Below are 25,888 nucleotides of genomic sequence, written 5' to 3'. Positions count from 1 at the left end.
GCTTGTAATTGCATTTGCATTCCGTCAGGTGGCGTTATAGTAACAATGTAGCCGACCAATCTCTCCATTAGCCTACTGTAATAATGAAGGCACATATTTGTGAAAACTGAAGTCAACAAGAGCCTTTAGAATCAACCCTAAACAAAATATGCCTCTTCAAATATACCTTAATATTGATCATTGTATTAATATAATCACAGCTCTAGTGCAATATGTGGTTTAAATAGCCTACATTTAAAGTGCATGTTGCTAAATTAGTGTTACTGATATAGGACATATACCAGATTGTATATTGTTTGTGTATTGTGGTGACTTAAATGATTGTGTGGAACTTTCTTTGTAGAATGTTATACTAAACAGAGAGAGTCGAGAAAAAAATCTAAATTGTATATTGAAGTGCGTGTGCGCGTATGTGTGTGTCTGGTATGAGAGTGTGCGCGCAGACAGTATGTATTCTTCTTGCTGAGGCTCCCAGCAGACAGTAGCCTGTCTGATCCCCTCTCTCGAACATCCTCACAACAAAAGTATATTACTTGCTGCTGTTTTTTAAGGAGAAGCTAAATAAAAGAATACCTGACGTGTTTGCCTCAGCTACCAGCAGCAGACGCAGTCCCTCTAAACCTACACCTGACGGCTATAAGGAACTACCTGCATCCGATAAGGAATCTAGTCGACAAAATCAAGTGTGGAGGGAGGGGGTGTGGAGAAAAGAAGTCGAATGGGAAAGAGGGAAAAGGGAGAAGAGACATTGAGGGAGGGGAAAAGGTCAGGGACACGGGGGGTTTATCGCACTGCCAGAATTAAGGAGAGTGTCTACACCAACGGTTTGGCAGTCGAAACCAAGGAGACGAAGTGAAATACACCAGCAGTCCAACACTTACTGTTTTCCGCAAGCACTACTGTGGATTTTTAAACCTTATCGACAACTTCCAAAAACTATTTGTGTGCTTTGTTGAGGTCCAGGCAACACAGAGGACACTTTTGGACCGTGCGTAATTTGGAGTGTATTGCCACACTGCGTCAGGATGCACGTCTGCCCGCTGCTGTTCATCCTCTGTCTGCTGTGCGCTGGACGCGCTCAGAAGTTCTCTGCTCTCACGGTAGGAAGAAGAGCCATTCAAATTGCAGAATACGTCTCACTAATGTCCAGGGTTAAAAGAAAGTATTTGAGTAAAGGATATGCTCCTTCATGCGTAATATTTCAGAAATCCCTTTTGTCATGGTTTTTTTTTCTTAATCAGTAAGAAAGTAATCAGTTTTTGTATTTATTGTCAGTGTTACCTCTGATAACTTTTATTAAAATTATCAAACTTTTATTGAAACTATTGAACAAACATAATTATATATTAACAGCATTATGGTCCATGCAGACACTATGCTTTTTAGGTAATCTCTCTTCAAGTATTTTAATGTTTCACCATTTTTTCATATCTGACAGATTTCAGGCTGGTTATAAAATAGATTAAAAAATCTAATAGATTCCGAGGAAGTACTGGGAAAAGTTTAAATATTTAAACTCCATTTCACTGTGTTTTAAGGTCTCTGCAGGCAGAGGCTGCAGTCTGTTCAGAGCCTGTACCTGCCTGCCTCCCTGTGCTGCTCTCTCCTGTAGTGCCAGGGCTCTGCAGGTTACTCTGCCAGTCAGCAGGTCTGCTGCTCCAAAGCACATGGCACTGTTTACAGCAGCAGCAGAGCTTTGCATAGAGTCCATTGACTGCATGAGAAAGTGCATCTTCAGATAAGGGGAATTTCATGGCCACTATCAAGTGCAGGTACATTGCTGAAGGAGGAATAATAAAGAGTGGAATGTGCACTGTCAGAGCCTCCCCCGGCATCGTTATTTATGGTCCGGGTAAGGATGCCTTAATATCCAATTGGAGACAAATGGCCATGAGTCGTTAACCTGCAGGTGAGGGGTCGGAGATCCTCTCTCCCTGACGGCACTATGGAGATGTGGAATGTGGGAGGAAGTGTTGTACTGAGCAGATGCTCCCCCTGTATTTTCACCATGACACACATTTACGCATTTACGTTTCTTTATTGAGATGGCATGGGTAATACTTAGCCATTTGTGTAAAGTTAACACAGATACGACACTGAGTCCACACTTCTCAAGACTGCAAGAATGAAAAACCTATTTATTTTCATCGCAGTAGGAACTGTGTCTGCGTTATACCTCCCCACTGTGGTTCATTTGTTGGAATGGCACATGGAGCGCTGAACTTTTTTTTATAGTACTTTGTGCAAGATTAATTGCTTATTGTATGACACAGGAGAGGTTATAGTTGGTTTCAAGGAAATGTCTCCATGTGATATTTTGTGCATATTTGAGGTCGAACAGGCAGTTAAATATATGGATGAATGCCCAGGTTATTCATGAGGCAGACTTTTCCATGGTTTATGGAAGTCTGAAATAGTATTTGAAATGATGAGGGAGCATTGGCTGCCTCTCTTTCAAACCTGGTGTAAGCCATTTCAGTATAACATATGGACTCCATTGCCCCCTATGCTTTCACACAATTGTGCACCTGCTCAGTGATTTTTCTTTGTCACTTGACTATCACTGGCCTTTCACACCCCTTCTTCTCTTCTTAACATCTTTCACAGCAATTAAATGGCTTTTCCTTTGATTGAGTTAGTAGCCTGGTTAAAGGCTGTCACTTCCTTCCCTTTCCACCATGCTGGAAACTAATGATCCCCTTTGCATCCTCGCGTCCACGCAGGAAACTCCCGCCAAGGCCATTTAACACGTTTGCCACAGCTCTCAGCTTGGGCCTCTATTGACCCTGCAGGGCTGTGGTGTGAGGGGCCTCTCGGGGCGCTGCAAGCGGGGGCCTCCTAGCCCAGAGGGCCCTTATCAGCCCACAATGTGCTCACTGCTGGAGTCTCGCCTTCTCCGTACTCCTTTCAATCCCACAATGCTGCAGAACCAGGGGGAGGTAATTGGATTTGATTTGTATGCTGGTTTGTCTTGGAAGAAGAAAAAAGTTTCCCTTACACTCCGCCAGTCTCGCCCTCTCTCGCCCGTCTCTTGTTCCTTTGCCAACCTCTTGTATTATTTGAGCAGATTTAGAAAGCATCATCCAAGAGAGATCACATAAAGAATACAAAAATATTCCTGAAAACAGAAAAATAAAGAGAAAGAAAAACAGAGATGGAAAGCTGTCTGAAAGTGAAGGCGTTGAGTCATGAGTTCTGTCTTCTATGATACATCGGGGTGTAGGCTTGTGATGCATGTTGCCGAGGCGTAGACCATCGATCACTCTCCACCATGTTGCTGTGCATGGTGATGTTGCCGGCCTGGAGAGGCAGGAATGAGACATCATGGGAATGTCAGGGCTCTGCCGCGGCCTCGCCCATCCATCACCACAGGCCAAACACTAAGAGATGTGCAGCCGACAGCTAACTGCCATTAGCAGTACACAAGAGGAAGAGGTCCTCAACACACCATCCGTCTCACGCTTCTTCCTCTCACTGGCTCTCACATCTTATTTGTTCTTCTCCTCTCGTGTGGCCAACTGTGCTTTTGAAATAAACACTTGATAGAGAATCTGGGTGGCGGAGTTCATGGGTGGCTGATTTCATAACTAACTGTCCACACTGTGTTCTTGGAGCTTTATCGTCAACGTGCAGGCGCTCAGCTGTGTGCTTTGCAGTGGACATCTAGCAGGACGCTGGGCGGCTGAATGAATCAGTTTGGGTTGTCAGTCTGCTGGCTTGCGGGGGCTTATGCCGACCGTGCTGGTGTAGTGTGAGCACGGGGGTAGCCAGTACGAGCCGCGGCGAGACTGGCGGACCACCACCAACCATAGCTGGACGCACTCAGACTCCATCAGAGCAGGGACGGGCTGCGGTCAAACACCCTCACACCAGCCTGTCACGCCTGCTAGACTTTATGTGAAGGGGTGAGCTGTGAGCGACAGAGTGGAGGGTGAGAGGAGGTCAACGCTGCACAGGGATGTCCTAACTGTTGTGGGAGGACAGGGGGAGAGGGAGGGGGGTACCGACGGGACACTGTCAGTCAGATGCAATGAAGCAAACAATCCAAGAAACTCAGAGACACTAACAAGCAGGGGCAGGGAGATGTTAAACTCCTAGTGTTTCCAGATGAATGGACAAAGAAATATTTAGCTGGAAAAAGAGAAATAAAGTGTCCCTATTACAAAGCACTATAATAATGAAAACGGTTGTTGAGTTAATGAAAGTCAATTTGGCATTTGTTGGTCACCCAAGTTGGTGAGAAGTCTTCAAACCAACCCCTCTCCCATTCAGACAGGAAATGACTGTTTCTTCAGGAATTAAGTGTATATTGTTTAAAAACAGCATACCCGTCATCCAGTGGTACCCCACCTGGTTGGCCCTTAAACAGAAGCCATTTCTTCATTACAGATAGTGGCCTTAATCTGGAGAAGAAAGGGATTTTTGTACCTCTCATATTGTTCAATTTGAATGATTTCAGAGGCTAAGAAACTCGTTTCCCGGGGTGTTGGCCTAGCAATTAAAGATTTGGTAGGCAGCTTTTATTTTGGGCAAACATTCCATAATAACCTTTCACATTATATATCATGTTGTCGGAAAGTGATGTGCTTCCTCTTGTTTCCATGTCAAGCCCTTAACAGGACTCTTCTCGGGTCACAGGTGACCAATCGCAGGTCGTTTCGGAGAGACAGCGTTCCTTTTGCTGTTCTGCTGCAGAAGAGCACACGTCCTTCAGATGGTGAAAGCGTGATACATGTTTGGAAATACTGCAGAGAAAGTTGCTGTTGCACTCCAAAGCAAAGGCATTTATAAAGGCAATCAAACACGTGTCAATGTTGGTGAAGCACTGCCAAAGGTTCAAGGCCGTGGCTAATTCACGTGGATGAAGAGCCTCGGATCCAAGTAAATAATGGCTGGATGAAAATCTAAATTTGGATGATGTGAAATGAATTACTTATACTATAAGATATTTCTGTATGAAGTGCATGAGTGGTAGGCTTAAGAAACCATCAATTGGGATTCTTGTTCACAACCCCCCTTTCTCTCTGTCCCATTTCCTATCATTACGTTGTTGTTGCTAGGCAGGAAAAGCCTTGAAAAACAACACGAACCCCATCGTTTTCTTTTACTTTCACATCTTGTGAACCCTCAGATTTATATTGGGACCTTTTAGCGGATCCCAGACGACTAAAGGGGCTGAAGACAAACATGGACCCTACTGCTGTGCCCAAAATAAATGCAATACTTCACAAGTCCCCTTTAACCACTGGAAATAGAAGCATTCATATACTGTTAACCCCAGAGGAGGAAGAGGGATTACTCTCCATATTTCTGTCTAGAAAGATGGATGAGTCTTGAGACTTGGACACAGGCTGTTCTTGTGAGGCAAACTGCTTTCCAGGATGCTTTTTGTCTTCTTCTCATGACAACACATCATTTTAAAAAGCCTGGGAAGAAAGAGTGTTTTGAAAAATATTATTCAATTGAAAAGATTCATCTTCCCCTCCCTCGCGGCTCCTCTTCCGATGTGTTTGAACGGGCCTCTCCTCTCTGATCCCCCCCGGGAAGATTTATGAGTGGGGTTGACAGAGTGGGTTGTAACCCCCCCCCCCCCCCCCCCCCCCCCCCCCGGCCCAGGGCGATGCTGCCTTCACTGCCAACCTTCTTCCAGGTGCATGCAGCCCTGCAGCCCTGCTGGTCTGAGTGCAGGGGGCTGCCATCAAACGTCATCTCTCACTTCATTTGTAAGATGTCAGACATAACACATTTCTTTATTGGTGATCATCCCACCCTTTTCATGGATGTGTTTTCTTTTCTTCTTGCCATACTTTATCTTGCCATGCCCTTTCTTTTGATAACGCATAACAGATTTTTATGGCTTACCTTTAATTGAGGGCTTTGATTCTCTGCTTTGTGCCATAGATTGATGAGCTGTGTGCGTGTGCGTGTGCATGTGTGTGCATCCACTGAATGAAAAAGGACAGTTTTTCTTTTGTGCAAATGTTACCATCATAACAGAAGTCAAAAAGAGAGCAGATAGGTGTTACTCTTTAGATATGACTGACTTAAGACAGCACCGTCGTCAGCATATAGTTTGTTTTTTCCTGCTCAATCCAGGTCATTATATCACCCAAATGAAACGTTATGAAAGCCCAACACTCAAACTGTAGCAGCACAAAGCTCCTTGACATCTAGTTGATTCAGCCACTCGTCATTCAACGTCTTTTCATTCATTGTAGCACTCACAGCTTGTTGCCAACCCCCTTCACCGCCGCCGCCGCCCCCCATTGTGTGGCCTGGCGAGGGGGTTTCATACCACGGTGGCAGATACAATGGTGGCATTGACACAGGTGATCCGATGCGTACAGCCGGGAGTCTCTGTCCTTGTTTCTCTTTTCATGGCTGAGTAAAACATCCTCAGGAGCGATTCCAGCTGAATACCTGTGCAGGTGTTGGCACAGACAAAGAGAAGGGGAAGCGTCAGTCAAGACTTCTCCAGCCCTCGAGACGGAGACAAAGCATGGCTGCACCCTGACAGGCGTGTAGTAACACACTGCCTCATCTCTCTGTCTGTGTGTTGCAATGCTTTCTAGTGTATTCATGGGAAAGAATTGCTTTTGAATGTCCTGATAAAAGTTGAACAGAATTAACCGTTTGTATGGCTTTGGAAATGGACACCTGTTTTTATAGACTGCCTTTTCTCCTACACATGTCAAACCTTCGTCTTCATGAATCCCTCCAGTATCCCACCTGTTGTTGTTGAGATTAAAGTGTTTTCATTCATTTCCCAGTCTTATTACACGACTGTTTTCTTACTCCTGCAGTTCCTGCGGGTGGATCAGGATAAGGAGTGCAACATGGAATGCAGCGGAGCTCCTCGCAAGCCCCTGTGCGCCTCCGACGGCAGGACCTTCACATCTCGCTGCGAGTTCCTCCGAGCCAAGTGCCGCGACCCCCAGCTGGAGGTCATCCGAGGGCCATGCAAAGGTCAGGTCATGAGTCACGCTTCAGCGCCGCCTGGCTCTCTCGAATGCGCAGAGGGGGGTCACAGGAGAAACTTGTGGCTTAAATTCATTTCAGCATAATTGATTCTTTGAGTGCTGGGACGACGAGTGGGGTTGACACAGTGAGAGCTGGAGGGGGGGTGTGTTGCTCCATGGCTGGTTTCATCACTTCACACCAATTGTACTGATAACGAAATCGTATTTTGATTTGTCAAATGGATTAGTTTGAATGGAAATGATTTATTTATACTTTGTTAGAAATTCGAGGACCTACGACTTCCTCAGTGATATGAAATGGCTTGTGCTTTCTAAAATCAAATTATTATGCAGAGTCAAGGGCATCTGAATGAAATCTCTTGACAATAATTAATGGCTTCATTTTCAGCATACTAGATGTAAAGCCGTATGTATGTGACCGATGGAAGAGTGGAGATGAAAAGCAAAAGGGGAAGGAGAGCCAATGAGGTCAGGCGGCTCACAGACTGCCTCATTGTTGGACCCTTACACCCCAATGCTGAGGGCCCGAACATTCTCCCCCCCGCCCCACTGACTAACTCTATACTGCGACTTCATCGCTCTACAGACTGGGGACAATGCCCCATTCTTACACATTTCAATATTAGATCACTAATGCAGGGATCGAGTGCGAAAGGGTTTGCTTAAAAAGAAGTCTCCACGATGTTATGCCCGTTCTGGGTCACTATGGCGACGTCTCTAAGCGGACATCTGGATGTGGCGGACAGCGCCTCGACACAGAATAGAGGATTCCAGCTAGGAAGCTGAAAGGGACGAGAGTCCATGAAAGTCGTATTGTATACGTCAATAACATCGGGTGTATAAGAGCTCGGGCCCCCCTCTGCTTCTGGAGGGCCGGGGTGAAAGACACAGCAGCAGCAGCCGAAATAACCCAGGGCCGGTCTGCCCTACCAGCACAGAGATGGGATTGTGTTTGAGGATGGTGAGACTGGTACCACATTTGTTTTCTATCACTGCGCTCGGATGATTCAAGTGTCCTGTCATTTTTTCCACCCGTTTTTTTGTCCGAGCCCCCAGAGAAAGACGATGGTTTGGGGTTTTTCCACTGCAGCTAACTTTAGAGCTCCTCAACTTGCTGTTTTCCTCCATCCGGAACATCCAGTGACAATGATCCACACAGAGACACACACACACACTAGACTGAGAGAAACCAGTGCAGCCTCCTGACCAAACTGTTTTTGAACTTGGCATGAGTCATTGTTGTAATGTCATCTGAACCTGCCAGGCCCTGACTGGCATCTCAGCGTATGTGTCACACCAAGTTCCCATCAAACCCATCGCTGCCCTACATTTTGCACAGCTGGTGTTTTGGCCAGGTGAGATGAAGCAGCTGTGGAATGACAGGATGAGCCATGGCTTTGACAGAGAGATGCGAAAAGACATGAGGTGCTTATAGTTGAAAAGTTGCTGACCAATATGTATGTCGACAAATAGTTAGAGGACATCTCGAACTGTACAGAGCAGACAGTCGAGGTTTTTAAACAGACATTAAGGAAGGGTCATGTTTTCCTCGTGCATCAGCCCTTTTCTTGGGTGCCTGGAATGTTCTACAGGAGCTCAGTAATGGCTTTACCACCAGGCACTGAGCAGGCTTGTCTGACTTGCTCCTAATGAGGCCGGGGGTGTTGGTTCTATTCCCAGCCACACAAGGATCGCACGCTTCCGAAATGTCTTGAATTGTTTCCCCTCCATCTCTCCTCTCTCCCTGCATATTTCTTTCATTCCCCACCATCTGTGAGATTCAACAAATCTTCTCCTGACTTCTCAAAGTATGTGGGGTTTAATAGTTCATCGAAAACAGTTGAGCTGTGGATGGAATCATGGGTTTCTGTGATATTTAGTGATACCGGTGATTTGTGGCGCTCCTCAGATACGTCCAGATGTGTTGCAGAGAAGAAGTACACAGAGCAGCAGGCCAAGAAGCTCTTCCCGCAGGTCTTTGTGCCTGTGTGCAACCCTGATGGCACATATAGCGAGGTAACAAAAAAAAACCCTGCAGGAATTGAATTGTATATTATGAATTTATTTGATTTCAAGGCAGATTTCACTATTTATGTTGTGAATGTTATTGTGAAAAATGCTGACATATTGTGAGAAAAATGTAATTCTTTAATCCCATGTTTACACCGTCCAATATTGTATTCTCCTAGATTCCAGCTAGTGCTGACTTTGTTTACATGCTGTTTGATTACAGGTTCAGTGCCACAGCTACACTGGATACTGCTGGTGTGTCAACCCCAACGGCCGACCCATCAGTGGCTCAGCAGTGGCCAATAAAAAACCCCGCTGCCAAGGTGGGTAAAACAAAGTCTTATAAAGCAAAATGTAAATAGTTATGCACACTGTATTTACAAGTCAGTGCCGTATTACAGGCATCGCATTTTGTAACAAGACCGATGTATGACATGAAAAAGAATGGCTGATCGACACCAGTACGCAGTTTCTGTAATTGTGTAAAACAAGGACGATACATTTAATTCAGCAAAGCATGACATTGTGTGTTGGTGGGGGGTGTAATCGTGAGTCCTGTGGGAAAGTGGTCAGTGACTGGACTGACGGCCACATGGTTGGAGCGAGGGCCACCCGAGGACTGAGTGTTGCTCAAGGCCTGGAGCTGCGTGTGCGTAAATAAGACTGGTAGAAAACCCCTGCTGCAGAGTTGAGCAAGAAAGCTAAACTGTAAGGAATGTAAGTGTTCTCCGAGGATGCCAAACAATCAAATAACCAATGCCACATGTCGTCCCCGTTCGTCTCCATGGGGCCGCCTTGGAACTTGATGCCGTCTTGATAGTGAAAAAGTGCCAGAGGTAGCAGCAGTAGATGTATCGTTAGTATGAAAATGTCATAAAACGCATCTTGATCAACATGCAGTGTATTTAGCCACTTCCAATTGAATGTATAACATTTGGAAATACTAAATGTTTTTTTGCTGTGTCATTCCCTACATTACTTGATTTATGCATTTTTAATATTGATGATAACATAAAATGGGTTGTTGAACTTTTAATTAATTTCAACATGTTGCCTTGCAGCTTCAAAACAAGAGAGAGCTACGACAAGAGAGCCAGGTAAAGCAGGTGAGCCTTCTATTGGAGAAGAACATCCTCTCAGGGGCACAGTGAATCTTTTGCATGCATGCTTTTATGTGTGTCTGTGTGTGTATCATCTAAGCATGCATGTACATGTGAGTGTGTATTCATTTGTTTCTCTGTCTGTTTGCCTGCATCTGTGTTGGAGATGTGCAGGGCGGGTCTCCTGTTAAGGCTTGCCTTTCTAATATTTTTTCAATTTGAGAGAGTGCGAGCAGCCCGAAGGCTGATATAAAAGCGGACTAAGGAGAGGCTGGGGAGAGCTTTGATGCACACCGACAGTCGATACAACAGCCTGCTGTCTTTAGAACAGCAGGGAGCAGCCAGCATGAAGGGAAACTGACTTTTCATTCTCCTTCTCTAACTTCATTTATCTTGGTTTCCTTCTTTTTCAGCAAGGAACAAGGACATGTTCTCACTTAATCCACTCTTCTTTCTCTCTGTGTCTCATCAACATTTACCCCTCTTCCAGATATGAAACCACTCGACTCCAGATACTGTATTTCTTTCTCTCATTTTGTAAAAGACGATTTGTTTAACTGCTGTTATTTGAAGGCTCAGAAAGCTAACGTGTAATTTGGGTTGATTCCAATGCTTTCCTTATGTGATCGTCTGTGTATGTCGCATGTGTGTGTGAGAGAGAAAGTATGCATCCAGTTGTTTTTGTCACATGGACTATTCCCGTCAGTGTGATATTTAGGTCTTTCTCTCTGTAAACACTCTTGGGTATAGTGTCTGTCTGAGCCCAGCCAACTCATTACACATAGGTCAAGTGGGAATGCAACATTTGAGAGAGGAGGAGGGATGGTGGGAGAGGGAAATAACTGCTTGGATAAACAGGGTGGTGAAAAGCAGAATAAACTGTAGATGTGTGGTGTGCCAGCACTGAAAATAGCAGCGATTGCATCAATATTTGGATTCAGCCAAAGTCCTTCAGTACCTAAGCAGCTCGCTGCAGCCATAGCTCCTCTTTTATGATCAGAATATTGGTCATGTTAAACACCGAATGCTTTGCCCTAAAACCCATTTTACAAATTCATTCACATGCTGGAATCATATGCAGCCGACGACTGACAAACAGCAGTTAAACTAATGCCGTATGACCACAAATAGCGCGGGGGTTTCCTGGCAGATGCTAAAAGAGGTGTTCCAGTCATGTAAACAGCCGCAAAGTAAAGATCGGTCATTAGTGGTTTATCGCAAATCCGCATCATAAATACGCTTTTTGAAATGGCATTTCCATCCGTTAAGTGAGCAGGGTAATAACATGTCTGCCCCAGTCATTCACACTGACTGTATGTATTTTTATCCACCAAGCATACTTAAGAAGATGAATGGCTGGCTTAAAATACTTGTGTTTAATGTAAGATCCTGATTTTGCAATGGAGAATTCATTGTTAAAGCAAATGAGTTTAAGCTGGAGCCACCCATTCGAGATGCCCTGACTCATGCACTGACAGAGCTTCACTTTGAGCAGAATGAGTGACCTACACTGAGGTTAACCACACCTACAGCCTTGGTTTTACCCTAAGCGTCTCAAGACCTCCATCCCCGTCTCCCTCCCACCACAAATCAAACAAACGGAGTCCAAACAAACTCCAAACCAAACTGTTAATTGGTTTCTCTCAGACTTGGCTACTGGGTTCTTCACCCCTTGTATCTCTCCCACCTTCAAACAGCTCTCGGGACTCAAATGCAGGCGACGGATGGATGGAGAAAAGCATCAGGGGCGACTGCTCCTCGTCTTCTCGTTCATTTTAACTGACCTCAATCTGTCCTCCATAGCATAATCATCTCCCTTGTTGCATGAAGGGAAACCATGGGAATATATGACCACTAAACTTCTCATGTTGCTCCCTTTTTCTCTTACCGTCTTTCAGCTTTCAACACACACACACACACACACACACACACACACACACACACACACACACACACACACACACACACACACACACACACACACACGCACGCACGCACGCACGCACGCACACGCACACACACACACACACACACACACACACACACACACACACACACACACACACACACACACACACACACACACACACACACCTCTCTCTTTTTCCTTCTCCTCTCCTCTACTTCTGATTCCATCCTTCTTAGCCGGGCAAAGTGCAAATCTCACTCAGTTAAGTGTTCTTAAGCTTACTCTCGTAATTGTAGTCTCCTTGCAAATATTCTCCATTCTAAATGCAGATGAGACCGGCCTAGTGGTGGATCCGCAGCCTGCCGGCGACGAAGAAGGTGAGATGTTGTTTGTGCGCTTAATGCGATACCACTGAGTGACTCAATTGTTCATTGTTAGGATGTTTATGTATGGAACACTAAAAGGACAACTTCAGCATGACTTGTATGCTCTTAAGCCTCCATGAGCTACTGCCATCAAGCAAGCCAGTAACAAAGAGCGGCAGTCATGACAAGTTGTGTCATTCCATAAGAATTTCACTTTTAGCTTTTCTTTTACTTATTTACACAAGGTGTTTACTTAGGTGCTTGGGTACACATGCTTCGCTTTGGTTAAGTCATGCTTCAAATCCACTACATTTTGGGAGAACTATTGAGCTTTCTACTCAGCTAAATTATCTAAAAGCTTTATTTACTGGCTACATTTCAAAGATGAAAACATCCCCCCCATGTAAACTACTTCAAGGGGCCCTTTTATGCTCATTTCAGGTTCATATTGATATTGTGTGCCTCTACTCTGACATGTTTCTGTGCTTTAATGTTCAAAAAGGCGTTTCTTTTTTCTCATACTGCCTGTGCTGCAGCACCTCTTTTCACCCTCTGTCTGAAACCAGAGCCCAGTCTGCTCTGATTGGTTAGCTGGCCGGCTCTGTTGTGATTGGTCAACTGATTAGCGATGTCACGCGCCTTAGTGTGTCACGTACAACGGGTTGGAGCTCTAGCCAATAAAAGCACTAGTGTAACATCGGGATGTCACTATGTTCCTGAAGTAAACAAAGGAGTCCAATGGAGGCGATTTTAAGCAGGGGTGGGCGATAAACTCCTTCTGGGGAACTTTGGGATGTTAGCCTTTGCAGACCATTTACATTAGACTATTTCATACAGTACAGGAAAGGGAAAACCACAACAAGCATAAAAGGGGCTATTTAATATCAGCTGTAGCTCAACAAGCTGCAACATTCAAATGTTTTTTAATTTAAATAATCTACAAATATAAACCTCTCAAAAGGGTCAATCTGTTTTACGGGTTGAGTTTAGTTATGATACTTAAAATAAGCTAATACATCTGTGAGTATTTGTATCTTATGATATCCGTTGAACTTCAAATGGTAGAGAAACCACTTCCTACATTTCAAGTTCAATTAAGAGACTCTCCATCGCTGTGAATTGGAAGCAGATGATCACATTGAGCTAAGATGCACTTTTACATTGTGAAGGAGTTGTGGTCGCCAGATAATACAGTGGGCTACTTGCAGACTCTTGTCGCTGCTTTATTTCTGGTCACAGCTATCATATACGATGTATTTCCGATGTATTTCCCACCTGCATTTTACAGTCTGTGAGTTGTGGAACCCCCAGGTTTGGCTCCGATGATATACGAGTGTGTTTTCTATTGGAGCTAATAAAGCTGTCTTGGTGATTTCTTTCAGACATCATTTCCCAGTACCCCACTCTGTGGACGGAGCAGGTCCGCAGCCGACAGAACAATAGAACACGAGCACCATGTGAGTTTCAAAGACCATCTTTTATTTAATGACGGCGGTCGGGTGTTAGCAAACCCCAACTGAAAGCACGCTCTGTGTTTTGTCCGACTTGTGTGAGCAATCATGGTTTGAGGCTGCTCTTGTCTTTTAAGGACAGATGGTGGGTTGTGAAAGCAATACATCTTGGTGTTGGAGTGCGTCAGGCTTGATCTGCTTCTCTGTGGTTCCTCGCGTTGCAGCGTATCTGTAATGATCAGCACATGGCACACACACACAGGATCTCCTATTCTTCTGCCTGGTCGCTTCTGGTCTCCTCTTACACACATGCCCGTTTATCTCATTGTACAGATCAGTTGCCTCTTGGCTCTTAGGGGAAATATGTTGCTTTCTGAATAAAACAATGCTATTTTGAGGCCTGCGTGCATTTGTGTGTGAATACCATTATCATAATTTACAGCCAATAAAAAAAACCTGAGAAATGCAGCATTGATGGTTTTGATTACTGTGTGCTCTTGGGGGTATTGGGGTGAAGAGAAAACACCCGCCTCAACAAAGAGAGCCCATACGGATGAACTGGAGCGAAGAGAGTCGGTTGAGAAAGCGGGGAGGCATTTCATTTGGTCGCTTTTGTGTGGGTAAAGAGCTCTAATGAAAATAAACAAAGAAAAGGGATATTCATAATCCCGCAGTAGCTTCCGAGCCTCGAGGGCGAAGCAGTGAAGGGAGGGAGAGATTGGCGATGAAAGCCCTCATGGCCAGAAGAGCTACTTTCATCCCTGAGTTTAATGCTCAAATCTCAGTTGGAGAGCTGCACGGCAGAGAAGGAGGCTGCTGCGGATTGGCGTCTGATTAGATCCTGCTGAGGCTCTGCAAAACCCCATGGAAGCCACGGCATTCTCCATACGTACGGATAAAAGAAAGGATCATGAAGCATCGCATTTCCCCCTGGAATTCTGAACATGTGAACATATAGATCCCTGGTGCCTTACAGTGCCCTGCAGTGGTGTGTCAGTGAGTGTGGGTGTTTGGAGGCGAAGGCCCCGACTGACCACCGCTATGCGTTTGTCTTGTCTGTTTCTCTCTCTTTCACACGCATCCACAGAGGGCAGCCGTGTGTCCAAATATTTACTTAACTTGGGGCATAGGGAGCTGTACTTAGTCATTAGCCTGTTAATGTGCGTAAACAGTGCCACGGGGGGCTGATATCACAGTCTACACACACTGTCTCCGAGCGCTCCGCCCCTTTGTCTTCTCCAGCCTCCTCCACGGCTTCAGGCACGTTAGAGTGTAATGAGAGAGCAGTGCATGTATTTAGTTTTAAACAGAAATTAATTTAAACACACTGTAATTTGTATAAATCCAAAATGTGTAAGCCATATCTGATTGGAAGTCATTCTTAACATTAAACAAACCCTCGTCTTCACGTCAAGTGTGTGTGTCTGGGGCGTGTGTTTGCCAAGTCACACAACCAAGACCACCTAGGTGCATGCTGTCTTTATGGGTGGTGAGGAGTGTGTGTTTGGATGACCAACCTCGGCCTCCCACTGATTCCTTTAAAGAGATGCATTGTTTATTCGATTCATCGATAAGTGGATCAAACCAAAATGTTTTCCTACTATGCTAATAATTATTCTTTAAAAAAGGCAGAACATGCTGTAGCCTCTCACATATGAAGATTTCCTGCTTTTATATATTTTTAATATGTTTTGGGTTTTGATCTGACTGAGAATATTAGATGGACAATCAGTCTAGAAAATATTTAGCACACATATCCAAATAAAAACCTCACCTCTGACCCCTCTTCCCAGCCTCAACATGTGACCAGGAGCAGCAGTCCGCCCAGGAAGAGGCTAGGCAGCACAAGAACGATGCTGTGTTCATACCCGACTGTGCCCAAGGAGGACTCTACAAGGCGGTCCAATGTCACCCCTCCACCGGCTACTGCTGGTGTGTGCTGGTGGACACTGGACGGCCCATACCTGGGACCTCCACCAGGTGGGAGAGACCTCACCTATGGTACTTTCACCCTCATTTACACACATTCTTTTATTGCTTGGTTCTTTGTGACAGACAAACCAGACAGTTGTTACACAGGTAAGAGATCATCAGCAAACCAAACACAGAAGAATGGACAATTGAGAAGACCTGGGTGACCCTGCTTCATGACCTTTGTTGGAAAATGTGTAAACTAGACGTACTAAGGCGTAATTGAGCATTATCTCTATTGCAGGTCCAACAACCATGTAAACATACCTCTATTTAGAAGAAACTGTCAGAACTCAAGCAATACAAAGAAAATGCACATTAGTCTGCCATTAGCAGACGGGTAGACATGCCCATTGGCCATGAAACAGAGTGACTCAGTGGTCTGCAGAGCGGCAGGTCAAAGGTCAGTCAGGCTGGCATAGTTGGGCACTGGTACACTCTTACTGAGCAGCGAGGCTGGGTGTCAGATTAACAAGGCTTCAGGCAGAGTGCCAGACAGCACATTAGCACACATATGGAAGCGTGGATTTCCCCCCCCCCCCCTTGTCTCCCCTTGTCCCAGCCCAGCTTTTGGCCCAGTGGCACGGTGGCAATCGAGGCTCCGCCGGCTCGCCAAGGGAGGCCGTGACAGCTTCCTTGTGTCCCACGCTCCCTGTCTGCCTCTATCTCTCATTCTCACCCTCCCTCCCCCCTTTTTCTGTTCCTCATCCAAGCCCCAAATCCTACCCCGCTTTGTGGATGTGATTCACAGCCTCCGGTTTGCCACAAAACAATTATTTGAATCCCTGAAATTTAACTGTACACCGGTAATTGGAAAACATTGCATTCCGCTCTGATTGTACAAACAGGATAGTTTTACTGAAATTAACAATGTGTGTTATCCATTTCATTTCAAGTGAATTGGCATTTTCTGATGTGGCGTATTCTGTGTCACAGGTATGAACAGCCAAAGTGTGACGGCAATGCCAGGGCCCACCCAACTAAACCTAAGGACCATTACAGAAGCAGACATCTCCAAGGTAGGTCTCGAGATCCTGGACCCAGTCTCTGTTTATCCTCTCTGCTCAGACCACATGGAGAAGTTCTTCGGCAGTCGACCTCCAACTGCTGCCGTGCTTCCAAGGTTGTGATAACATTGCGGGTGTGTGTGTGTGTGTGTGTGTGTGTGTGTGTGTGTGTGTGTGTGTGTGTGTGTGTGTGTGTGTGTGTGTGTGTGTGTGTGTGTGTGTGTGTGTGTGTGTGTGTGTGTGTGTGTGTGTGTGTGTGTTGACATCATTAGCACTGTTGGTCAAGGAGATGCTTGATAAAGAGTTGAGGATTGCCAGATACCGCCCCTCAATGGTCAATAAGCACGGAGACAGAGACGGATTGGGGGGAGGATTCATCTCGACTGACATGGGAGATGAAAGATAGTGGGATGAAAGCAAGGAGGAGAAACAGCAGGCAGCAGAGGTATAGAGATAAATGGATAATAGGATGCCAGAGACAGGTAGTGATAGAAAGATTGACAACTGTTTGGATAACTTAATTGAGTTGGTGGGTGGTGGTCATGGGGTGGGCTTAGGTGTAGCAGGTTTGTGGTCAAGAATGCAGAACTTAAATCTTTCTATATTCTAGTGGTATTTACAAATGGGAAGCACTACACATGTATTAAAGGAAACGTTAACAGCAAAGCAGCACTAATAACCTTATTGATATTACATAACTAAATGTATTGGTTTGGCATTGATACGATGTGTCCTGTCAATGTGGGGTGTTAGATCATCAGTGTTATGTTTGAAGGGCCATTACACAATGTATTTCAATTTGAGGGACTTTAATATGCTTTGTTTTATGGCCATTATTCCACCAACTGATCTAATGCAGAATCTTACAAGCACTTTGCTTAGCTTTACAGTGGAGCCCACATGAATGATTAAAACTACTAATTAAAACAACTTAGAACAAGCGTATTGGTATCTTACTATACCAATTAAAAAAAAGTTAAAACTGTTATAAATGTCCACTTTATTTTGCTGAGCATCTTCCAATTCTAACTTTCACCAATTCCACTGACCGTAGTTTTGCACTTTGAACGTGTTACAATGCAATGGATGGAGTGCCTTTCCCTTTGTTTGTATTACATCTATAAATATGCAATGACTTGTCCTCCTCATAAAAGCAATGATAGGCAAAGTAGCGTTATTGCTCTCAGGTGCTGAATACAACCAAATCACAGTTAAAAGCGTAACGGTGCTTGGCAAATTTGTTGTTTTTTTGGAGGTTTGGTAAACATGTTAATAATCCTCCAGAAAAGGAACAGAGCTGCCACTGTTCCCGTCCCATCCACGAGTGTTTATGTAAGAATGTGCCGGGCCAGAGTTAGCAGCAGAGCAGCACTCTGTGCACTGGCATCGAGGACTTCTCGACAGTGTGTATTACACATTGGGATAGACAGTTATGGATGAGTGCTCCTGAGACTAACACATGTTACTCATCTTAGCCAGTGGCACTGCTGGTGTGTGTTATTGGAAGATATTGAACAGGGATAATTACAGTGTGTAACTGCGGAAAGTGTGAAGTGGCGACGGGGTGGAGAACCGCCACAACCGTCCCATGAGAAAGACTTGAGGTCCCAACCAAACCCCTCCTAAACACATAGTGGAAGGACAGAAAACAATATACTCCTTCAGCCATGCAATCACCTAACACGCGCTCACACCAGAACACAGACTCCATTCTATACGTGTCAAAAGACCTGCGCCGCATCAACCAGGTCTGCCATTCGAAAACACGCACGGTCAAAAAACACCGCGTCTTGTTTTCTTTATGAGCAATTGCGTCAACGGCTGTAAACCGTGTTACTGTATCAACCGGGGATCATTATAAACGTTGCCTTCACATTGCGGCAGCCCCATTTGCCGTTGAAGCGCTGGTGTTGAGAGGTTTATGGGGCGAGATGCGAGAAAGGAGAGCTTTGGAGGAGGAAAGCGGAGCATTTGGCAAGCTTTCTCCCCAGAGCGGGGTCATGGGATAGCACTGGGTCAGCCATTGGGAGCTGCGGCTGTGAGTGCTGACAGGACTCTGCCCCATGTGGCTCTGTAGAAAAACACTGCTTCTTATTGACAGTAGCATACGGGCGCACACATGCAAACATGCACTTACTGGCCAGCTTTTCACAGGCAGCAGATATATGGAGGCGTATGAATACTGGTGCTGACCTTCGCTTTTCAACAAGAAAACTCTTTAAGGCTTTCTTAACTTCATTCCATCCTGCAGCTGTCAGATGTGGGCATGACATCATTATAATCATTAAGGAGTAAGACAGTCTTATTTTGCTGCAACCATGAAGGGAATGGAAAATGGCCTCAATGTGTCCTTTAGCTAAACGACATCCAGACAGACATAAGCTGATCTGTCCCGCCACAAGAAACATCTTCTGTTGCCAGAGGACGGGACTGTAGCCTAACCTGATGGCTTCCCATTATGAATGGAAAACGGCAGACATTCACAGATTCCTGCAGCATTACGGAGAGAACGTGCGCTCTCCATGAAAAACAATAATCCTCAAACAAGTCCAACTGCCTCCCACAGATCGCTTTTCAGCCAGATAAAAACACTTTGCCTTCTGAGGGTGAAATTGTATGACCGTCTAGACAAATGTACCACAAGAGCCTCCACAAGGCACCGGTTTAGCCATCAACAGGTGGTCGGATATTTTACTGGGCTTGGACTAGGGAGGGCCCACTAAAACTTAAGCGCAGGTCTGTTCAATATGTAAATGAGGCTGTGGAACAGTTTGGACATGTGGATGTTTCAACCCCCTTGGCCCGGTGCAGACAGCTGAAGCTCCACGCTAGTTGTGAAAGGTGGAGTGGAGGTGGAGTGGAGGTGGAGAGGTGGTGCAGTGTCGGGTGTTTATGCCGATGCTGGTCGCCACCTGTTAGAGAGGAGCAAAGCATGCTATTATCTCCAACTCAGGAGAATCTGGCCCCGCAGGCCGGGGCCATAAAAACAAAGTGTAGCAAACTGGAGAATTTCTTCTTCTCCACGGGCAGAGTAGCAGAGGGAAGCCGGACTGTGAGAAAGCAGAGGGGAGTCGAGGAGAGGAATCTCTCTCAGGCCTGCGTAGCCTTCAGCTCTTCCAGAACAGGCTCAGCCTCCTCACTCTTAAAACTATACGGCCACACGCACAATTACTATCATTAGGGACTTTCCACCCCAGTTGTCTCTCATTTTAATTTGTTTTCTGCCGTTCTGCGAGTAATAATGCTTCTCTGTTGGTTTTAGCTTGGTAGGTAATGATAGATTTTAGTCTCTTCTCAAATAGTAATCCCACCTCACGCAGAAGATCAGGTGTTGAGTTGTGTCTCTGGAAGCATACTTTAAATCCGACATCCCTCAGACTAAACCCAGGACCAGTGTCTGTCAGGATTGTATTTGGACCCCTTGATGTCTCAGGTGAGTCTCGGGCACTGCATGGAGCTTCTTGTCCACATACAAGATTAAGTAACATCTTCTCTGCTCCAGCTGTCAAAGCCACTCGGGGCCTCCAGCATGATTGGCAGGTACCCTCTTCCTCCTCCAGATAAGGGGAGGTTTGACACTTTATGAGAGGGAGTAAAAGACGACTGAGAGAGTCATGTTTGGGTGTATTTCCCTCCTCTGCCGTCTTGTTCTCTCTAAAACGACAGTGCCTTTTACATGACGTCCCTCCCCAAACATTTATTAGGCCACCTATGACTGCAGCATTCCACATTGTAGTAATGCTGTTGACTAAGGGATACTTTGTCCATGTTTGCTGACATATGAGTACATGCATTTCCATATGATACAGGTATCTGTGGTTTTATTTTCCAGGCTGTCCTGGGGCAAAGAAAACAGAGTTCCTGACAAGTGTACTTGACGCGCTGTCAACAGACATGGTGCACGCCGTCACAGATCCAGCATCAGCCGGAAGGTATGGCCTTCGGAAATAGATTTGTCCATCTTACTATTATTAATGGACACCCGTGGGTTTGTTTGTGCTGCACCTGATTTTAACAAAGCTTTTGATTGGTCTCCAGTGACGATACTTATTTCACACAGTTAGATAAAGTGATTATTAGCTCATGAACTGATATCTGTCATTTAGGATGGCAGAGCCGGACCCCAGCCACACCCTGGAGGAGAGGGTGGTCCACTGGTATTTCAGTCAGCTCGACAAAAATGCCAGCGGGGACATTGGAAAGAAGGAGATCAAGCCCTTCAAACGCTTCCTGCGCAAGAAATCCAAACCAAAGAAGTGTGTGAAGAAGTTTGTGGAGTACTGCGACATCAGCAACGACAAGGCGCTGTCTCTGCAGGAGCTGATGGGCTGCCTCGGGGTGACCAAAGAAGAGGGTGAGCTAAACAACACGTCTGCTTGTGTTCTCCTGCAGCATGTGTATCTTCTCACTTGCACATTGAGGGATACAATTGAATCGTGACCGCAGTCAGATGATATATGAGAAACAGGGATGCAAGGTTTTTATTTAAATTGACTGTTAAATATCCCAAAACTGACACGCATTGATCGTATGGTTGTTGAGGGTTTGTTTCTGTCTCATAGGGGCCAAGCCAGGAGAGAGTTTACCTTCCAGTAAACTAGTAAGTAAACCATTCTTCCTATACTAGTGGATACAATGGCTTCTTCTGCAGTCCAATAGTATCATTGTTTCAAAGGCATGTTTGAAACTCACTTTAATTTCCTATCCTCAGAATCCCTCGAAGAAGCAAGGCTAAGCATCTGAGATTTCCCCTCCAGCACGGAGTACCTGCCCTCACCAATCGGCAATAATGGAAACCATAGTATTTGCACTTTGTACTTTAAAATAAAAATGTAAATTCACTTTGTAGAAATAAGGTATTTAAACAGACTGCTGAATCTGTGAATGATGTAGTTAGCTTTTGATGTCCTGACAAGCAAAAATTATTTAACACATACAATGTATGTGTCCTTTGTGTGTCTAAAAAGTATACTTTTTAGAGTTGTACAAGTTTTGATGTTTGATGTTGCATTTTGTGCCCCTTTCCCGAGTGTAATTTTCTCCTTACTTTGATGATGGTAATACGGATATATGGATAGTTTGCTACAATAACTTAGACCACGCCATCTGACCTATAGCTTCTTCTCTTGTGCTTTGTACAGCAGTTTGCAAGAATGTTTTAAACAGACATCATAAAAACGTCCTCCATGTCCACATGTAATCGTGTTTATTAGAAATAAAGAACTCTTTTATACATGTTGTTCTCTGTGCGTCTGCCAGTCTTAGTTTATCCGAGGTTAATTGGGTAAGCAAATTACTTTGTTTCTCTCTAATCCAATTAGTGTTCCTAGTTTCCCTTCTCATTTCATAAATCATGTCATGTCGGCCGTTTAGTGTTTTCTCGCTGCGTCTCTAATAAAACACCTTGTTGACACAGTCTTTATGAGCCAAGGATTAGTCATACATAGCAAGCGTTGTGTATCATCTTAGTTTCAGACTCTTGCCAATTCCCCTGAGGCAACATTTGAGAATTGGAAAAACGAATGGTACTTATGTTGGTTCTCGTCACAGATTTCCCACGTAGACCGAAGACAGATAAATGGTCCAATTTCTGCTGCGTGTACTACGGGTGCCCATTAAAAGGGTGTTATATGAGCCTGTGCGTGAGTGTGAACATGTGTATTTGCATAAGGTATACTTACATGTATACAGTAAATGTACACTTGAGCAGTAGCTTAGGTGTGAATGGATTCTTTCTTAAAGAACAACGCTCGGCTCAGGGCTGCCTCGGCACATTACACTACTGTACATTGTTCATGCCTGATTATGTTGGGGCTTCTAAGTGGTATGCCGTGGCTTTTCACACAGAAAGTCCCCTATAGTGCTGAGCGACTGACCTCACACTGACCTGCTCACTCAGGCAAAGCCTCTAATTTATGATGAACACATCAGCCTTCTTTCTGCGATATAATCCAACCAAATGGTCTGGTTTTAACACCCCAGGGGAACACAGAGGAGAGATTATGACTGTGTGCTCTGAAATGGTGGATTACAGATGGATAACCTATGGCCTTCTTAAGCACTTTCACAGAACAGGGAGAGTTAAATCTGAAGCAACAAGTGCTCCCCCTGAAAACCCAACTCATAAGAACAGCGTATCCAAGCCGTAATGCATCTAAAATCATTCAGTGTTTAATATGTTTATAAAACAAAGTCTTCTCATTAGAAACTTGCAATTCAGATCCATGTCATTGCTACATGCCTAATTCACACCCATGTTCCTGCTCTAAATCCCACTGAAGGACCATGTCCAGAACAACATTGGCTTTTCCCAAACTGTTCATGTGGCTGTGATGGTTACAGGTGTATGAGCGCAGAAGCATACTGCTGCTTTCCTCGTCCAACAAACTCCTCAACCTTCCACGAAACCTCCAGCCAACCTCTCGCCTGCTGCTGGAGCTCCAGCACCCGCCCAACACAACGCTCAACCCTTGTCATGTGTGATTTCTACTCCCCTGGGCTGAGATGCACGTAAACACCTTTTACGATTTGGCTGGATGTCAAGGCATGGTTTTCTGAATATGTTCCCCTGATGGCTTGGACTCTTGCCTGAACTGATGGAGGAGCTGAAGAAAAGCATCCAAGCCTTTTGGCCCGGTTACCAGGACACTCTCACGATTGGCTCAGCCTCCCCCTCTCCAGCTCCTCGGTCCTGCGTCCTCACTTCTCTCCCTCACACATGCACAAACACACTCCCTGAGCACAGAGATACCATTGAGCGGGATTTGTGGGCATAGTTTGTGTGCTTTAATGGCCGAGAGGAGGCACCCGATCTCACCACTGGCAGGCCCCTGGGCTGTGGACTCTGGAAATTACTGTCAAAAGCCATCAGGGCTTTATAGTCTCTGGCCCTCAGAGGGGCTCTGGTCTGTGGGTAAACAGCGTGAGGAAGGCCTGCACCCTGGGACCCTCTCTCACGCTCTCACTGCTTCCCCTGGTGTGGCCCAAACACCCCGGCCAACGCCGCAGGACATTGCCGGCCATAACACTCAAACAAATTAATTGCTAGAGGAGGTGCGACTTTGTAATGGATGGGGTGCAGAAGAAAAACAAGTGGTTTGTAAGGGGCAAGGCGCGCTAACACAAGGAGCCTTTTCACAAACTGCCTCTCTCCTCAAAATGACCTTATTGGTTACGGGTCAGCAATAGTTTGATATTTTACACATATTTGCTTTGCAGTTAAAGATGAAATAAATCTTCCGACTCACATGTCTGTGTTATATATATAAAGGCTATGGCAGATTAGATTAGCATAAAGAAAAACACTTAGCCTGGCTCGGTCCAAAAGTTTAAAAAAAAAAGTATAGTCTTTGTTTATTCGTACATAACCAAATAACAGCTTGTGCTTTTTTTATGAGCCAGATCATTTAGCTCAGCGATAAGAGCCGGCTTTTCCAGCTCCCAAATGGCTTTTCATATAACACTTTTAGACTTCTGGCTTTTATAATTTAGTTTAACACTAATATGGTTGGTATGTGTGCCCAATGCCCATATAACACTTACATTTGTCAATGTAATTATACCTAACTTTATAATTTCCTAAACACCATCATTTTACATAGAAAAATCTCACGATTCTTGGATCTTCATTTGATTACCAAAGTGAAACGTTTCTTATCAAACAATAAAGTTATAGGATCATCCTATCATTCTGCCTTATATTAATTGAACCGAACCATTACTTGTGTTTGTACAGGAGTGGGTCTACTCCTTGGCGGTATGGGGACCGTTTTCTATTCCTTTTTACAGACTAAACAAAAAGTTATCATGATTATATAGTAATCTTAAAATGCTTGTTAGGCATTTTAATATTCTTTCAATGCAAACACAACTAGAACTTTGTGCAAACCACATAATATGCCATCAATGGTGTTGTCTTGAATAGAAAAATGTCTAAAAGAAGTACTGTATATATTAAAAAATTATACATAGATATACGAGCCATCTAAATATGTGTCCTATTCCATGCATCAAATGCCAAGAAACTACTGTTGTTTTCCAGATTGCTGCTCAGTTATATCAGCCTTCCTGGCTTGGGAGCATTCAGTCATTCCTGACAAACAGCCAACGGAGCAAGACAAAATGATACGCTGGAGATAGAGTGTCTGCAGTCCCGGGGGAACAGCTAAGGGAACGTCATCCCCTGCGCTTGTCGGGTGGATTGTGCAGCTTTTCTCATGTATGTGTTCCAGCTGAATGGGGTAGCTGCCAAGTTCAGGATCTGGCCTGCCATCAGAATGTCCCGGCTTGATAAAGAGACTCTTGTGTGCATCATGGTTAATAGACAGTGGGACAGAAGAAACTGTGATTCTGAGAGAGTGATATGGGCAATTAGAGGAGTGAAATTTCCAGTTGACAAGAGAAAGAGCTGTGTATGTGTTCATGGCCTTCACACCTCCAAACACCCACTAATTAGACCACATTGACAGAGTAAGTAGCAAACAACTGTGAATTGCAAATGAATAATGTCACAGTAAGAACGTGTGAAAGTTTGATATACATGACTGAGCAACCACAAATCTTTGACATGTCCGTGGGGGGGGGGGGTGTATGTGGGGGGGTACTCGTCCTTTAATCTCATTCTCACAGTGTCTACCTTTGACATAGCAGTATCCCATTTGAGCCTGACCAGGGCTGAGAGGGAGCGCCGTGAGGAAGGGGCAACGATGGGAGAAAGGGAGAGAAGCAATGAGGGGTACTGGAGGTATAAGGAGGGAGGGAAGGAGGTGGGGGGGGGGGGTCTGTCTGTTGGGCCTAAACCCAAGGGATTAATGGGGTGACTTCTCCTCTGGAATGTTCCACTGACAGCCAAGACCCGCCCACCCACAGCTGCCTGCTACAGGTGCACGGCAGAGGCGAGGCGGGTGGTGGGTGGGTGGGTGAGGCTGAGGTGGTCGGGAGGAAAACAGACTTCCATACCACCGACTGACAAGTATATCAATAAACAATTAGGCAAAATATCCTCTCGATAGTGTTTCAAAGCAATCTCAGCTGTGGTGCGGAGAGATAATACCGCCTTAAAAACTTCAATCTGTGCCTTAAATCGTAAAATAGTC

At 45.0% G+C, this 25,888-nt stretch overlaps 1 protein-coding gene across 5 annotated transcripts; it reads left to right on the top strand.

The window, feature by feature from the left end:
* Window positions 1-476: 476 nt before the first annotated feature.
* On the top strand, window positions 477-22,028 carry smoc2 (SPARC related modular calcium binding 2). 5 transcript variants are annotated; one of them, XM_034101366.1, is made up of 13 exons: window positions 477-1,100; window positions 6,804-6,966; window positions 8,890-8,996; window positions 9,214-9,313; window positions 10,052-10,087; window positions 12,329-12,376; window positions 13,747-13,821; window positions 15,609-15,816; window positions 16,723-16,805; window positions 20,626-20,725; window positions 20,900-21,147; window positions 21,356-21,393; window positions 21,505-22,028. In XM_034101366.1, exons 1-13 carry the CDS (start codon window positions 1,026-1,028, stop codon window positions 21,526-21,528), a joined length of 1,305 nt encoding a protein of 434 aa, XP_033957257.1. In that variant the 5' UTR covers window positions 477-1,025; the 3' UTR covers window positions 21,529-22,028. The 5 variants fall into 5 exon arrangements, with proteins under 5 accessions (XP_033957257.1, XP_033957255.1, XP_033957254.1 ...); XM_034101364.2 differs by having other exon boundaries at window positions 10,052-10,096; window positions 12,296-12,376; window positions 15,609-15,795; XM_034101363.2 differs by having other exon boundaries at window positions 10,052-10,096; window positions 12,296-12,376.
* The last annotated feature ends 3,860 nt before the right edge of the window (window positions 22,029-25,888 follow it).

The sequence above is a fragment of the Pseudochaenichthys georgianus genome, chromosome 15 (assembly GCF_902827115.2).
Source record: "Pseudochaenichthys georgianus chromosome 15, fPseGeo1.2, whole genome shotgun sequence".
In the NCBI taxonomy this organism is placed as follows: Eukaryota; Metazoa; Chordata; class Actinopteri; order Perciformes; family Channichthyidae; genus Pseudochaenichthys; species Pseudochaenichthys georgianus.
This window is presented reverse-complemented; position numbering and strand designations above follow the sequence as displayed.

Coding starts and splice junctions, on each gene's coding strand:
- smoc2 (XM_034101363.2), top strand. CDS start 1,026: ATGCACGTCTGCCCGCTGCTGTTCATCCTCTGTCTGCTGTGCGCTGGA. Junction 20,726..20,899: donor GATCCAGCATCAGCCGGAAG/GTATGGCCTTCG, acceptor TCTGTCATTTAG/GATGGCAGAGCCGGACCCCA. Junction 21,148..21,355: donor CGGGGTGACCAAAGAAGAGG/GTGAGCTAAACA, acceptor TCTGTCTCATAG/GGGCCAAGCCAGGAGAGAGT.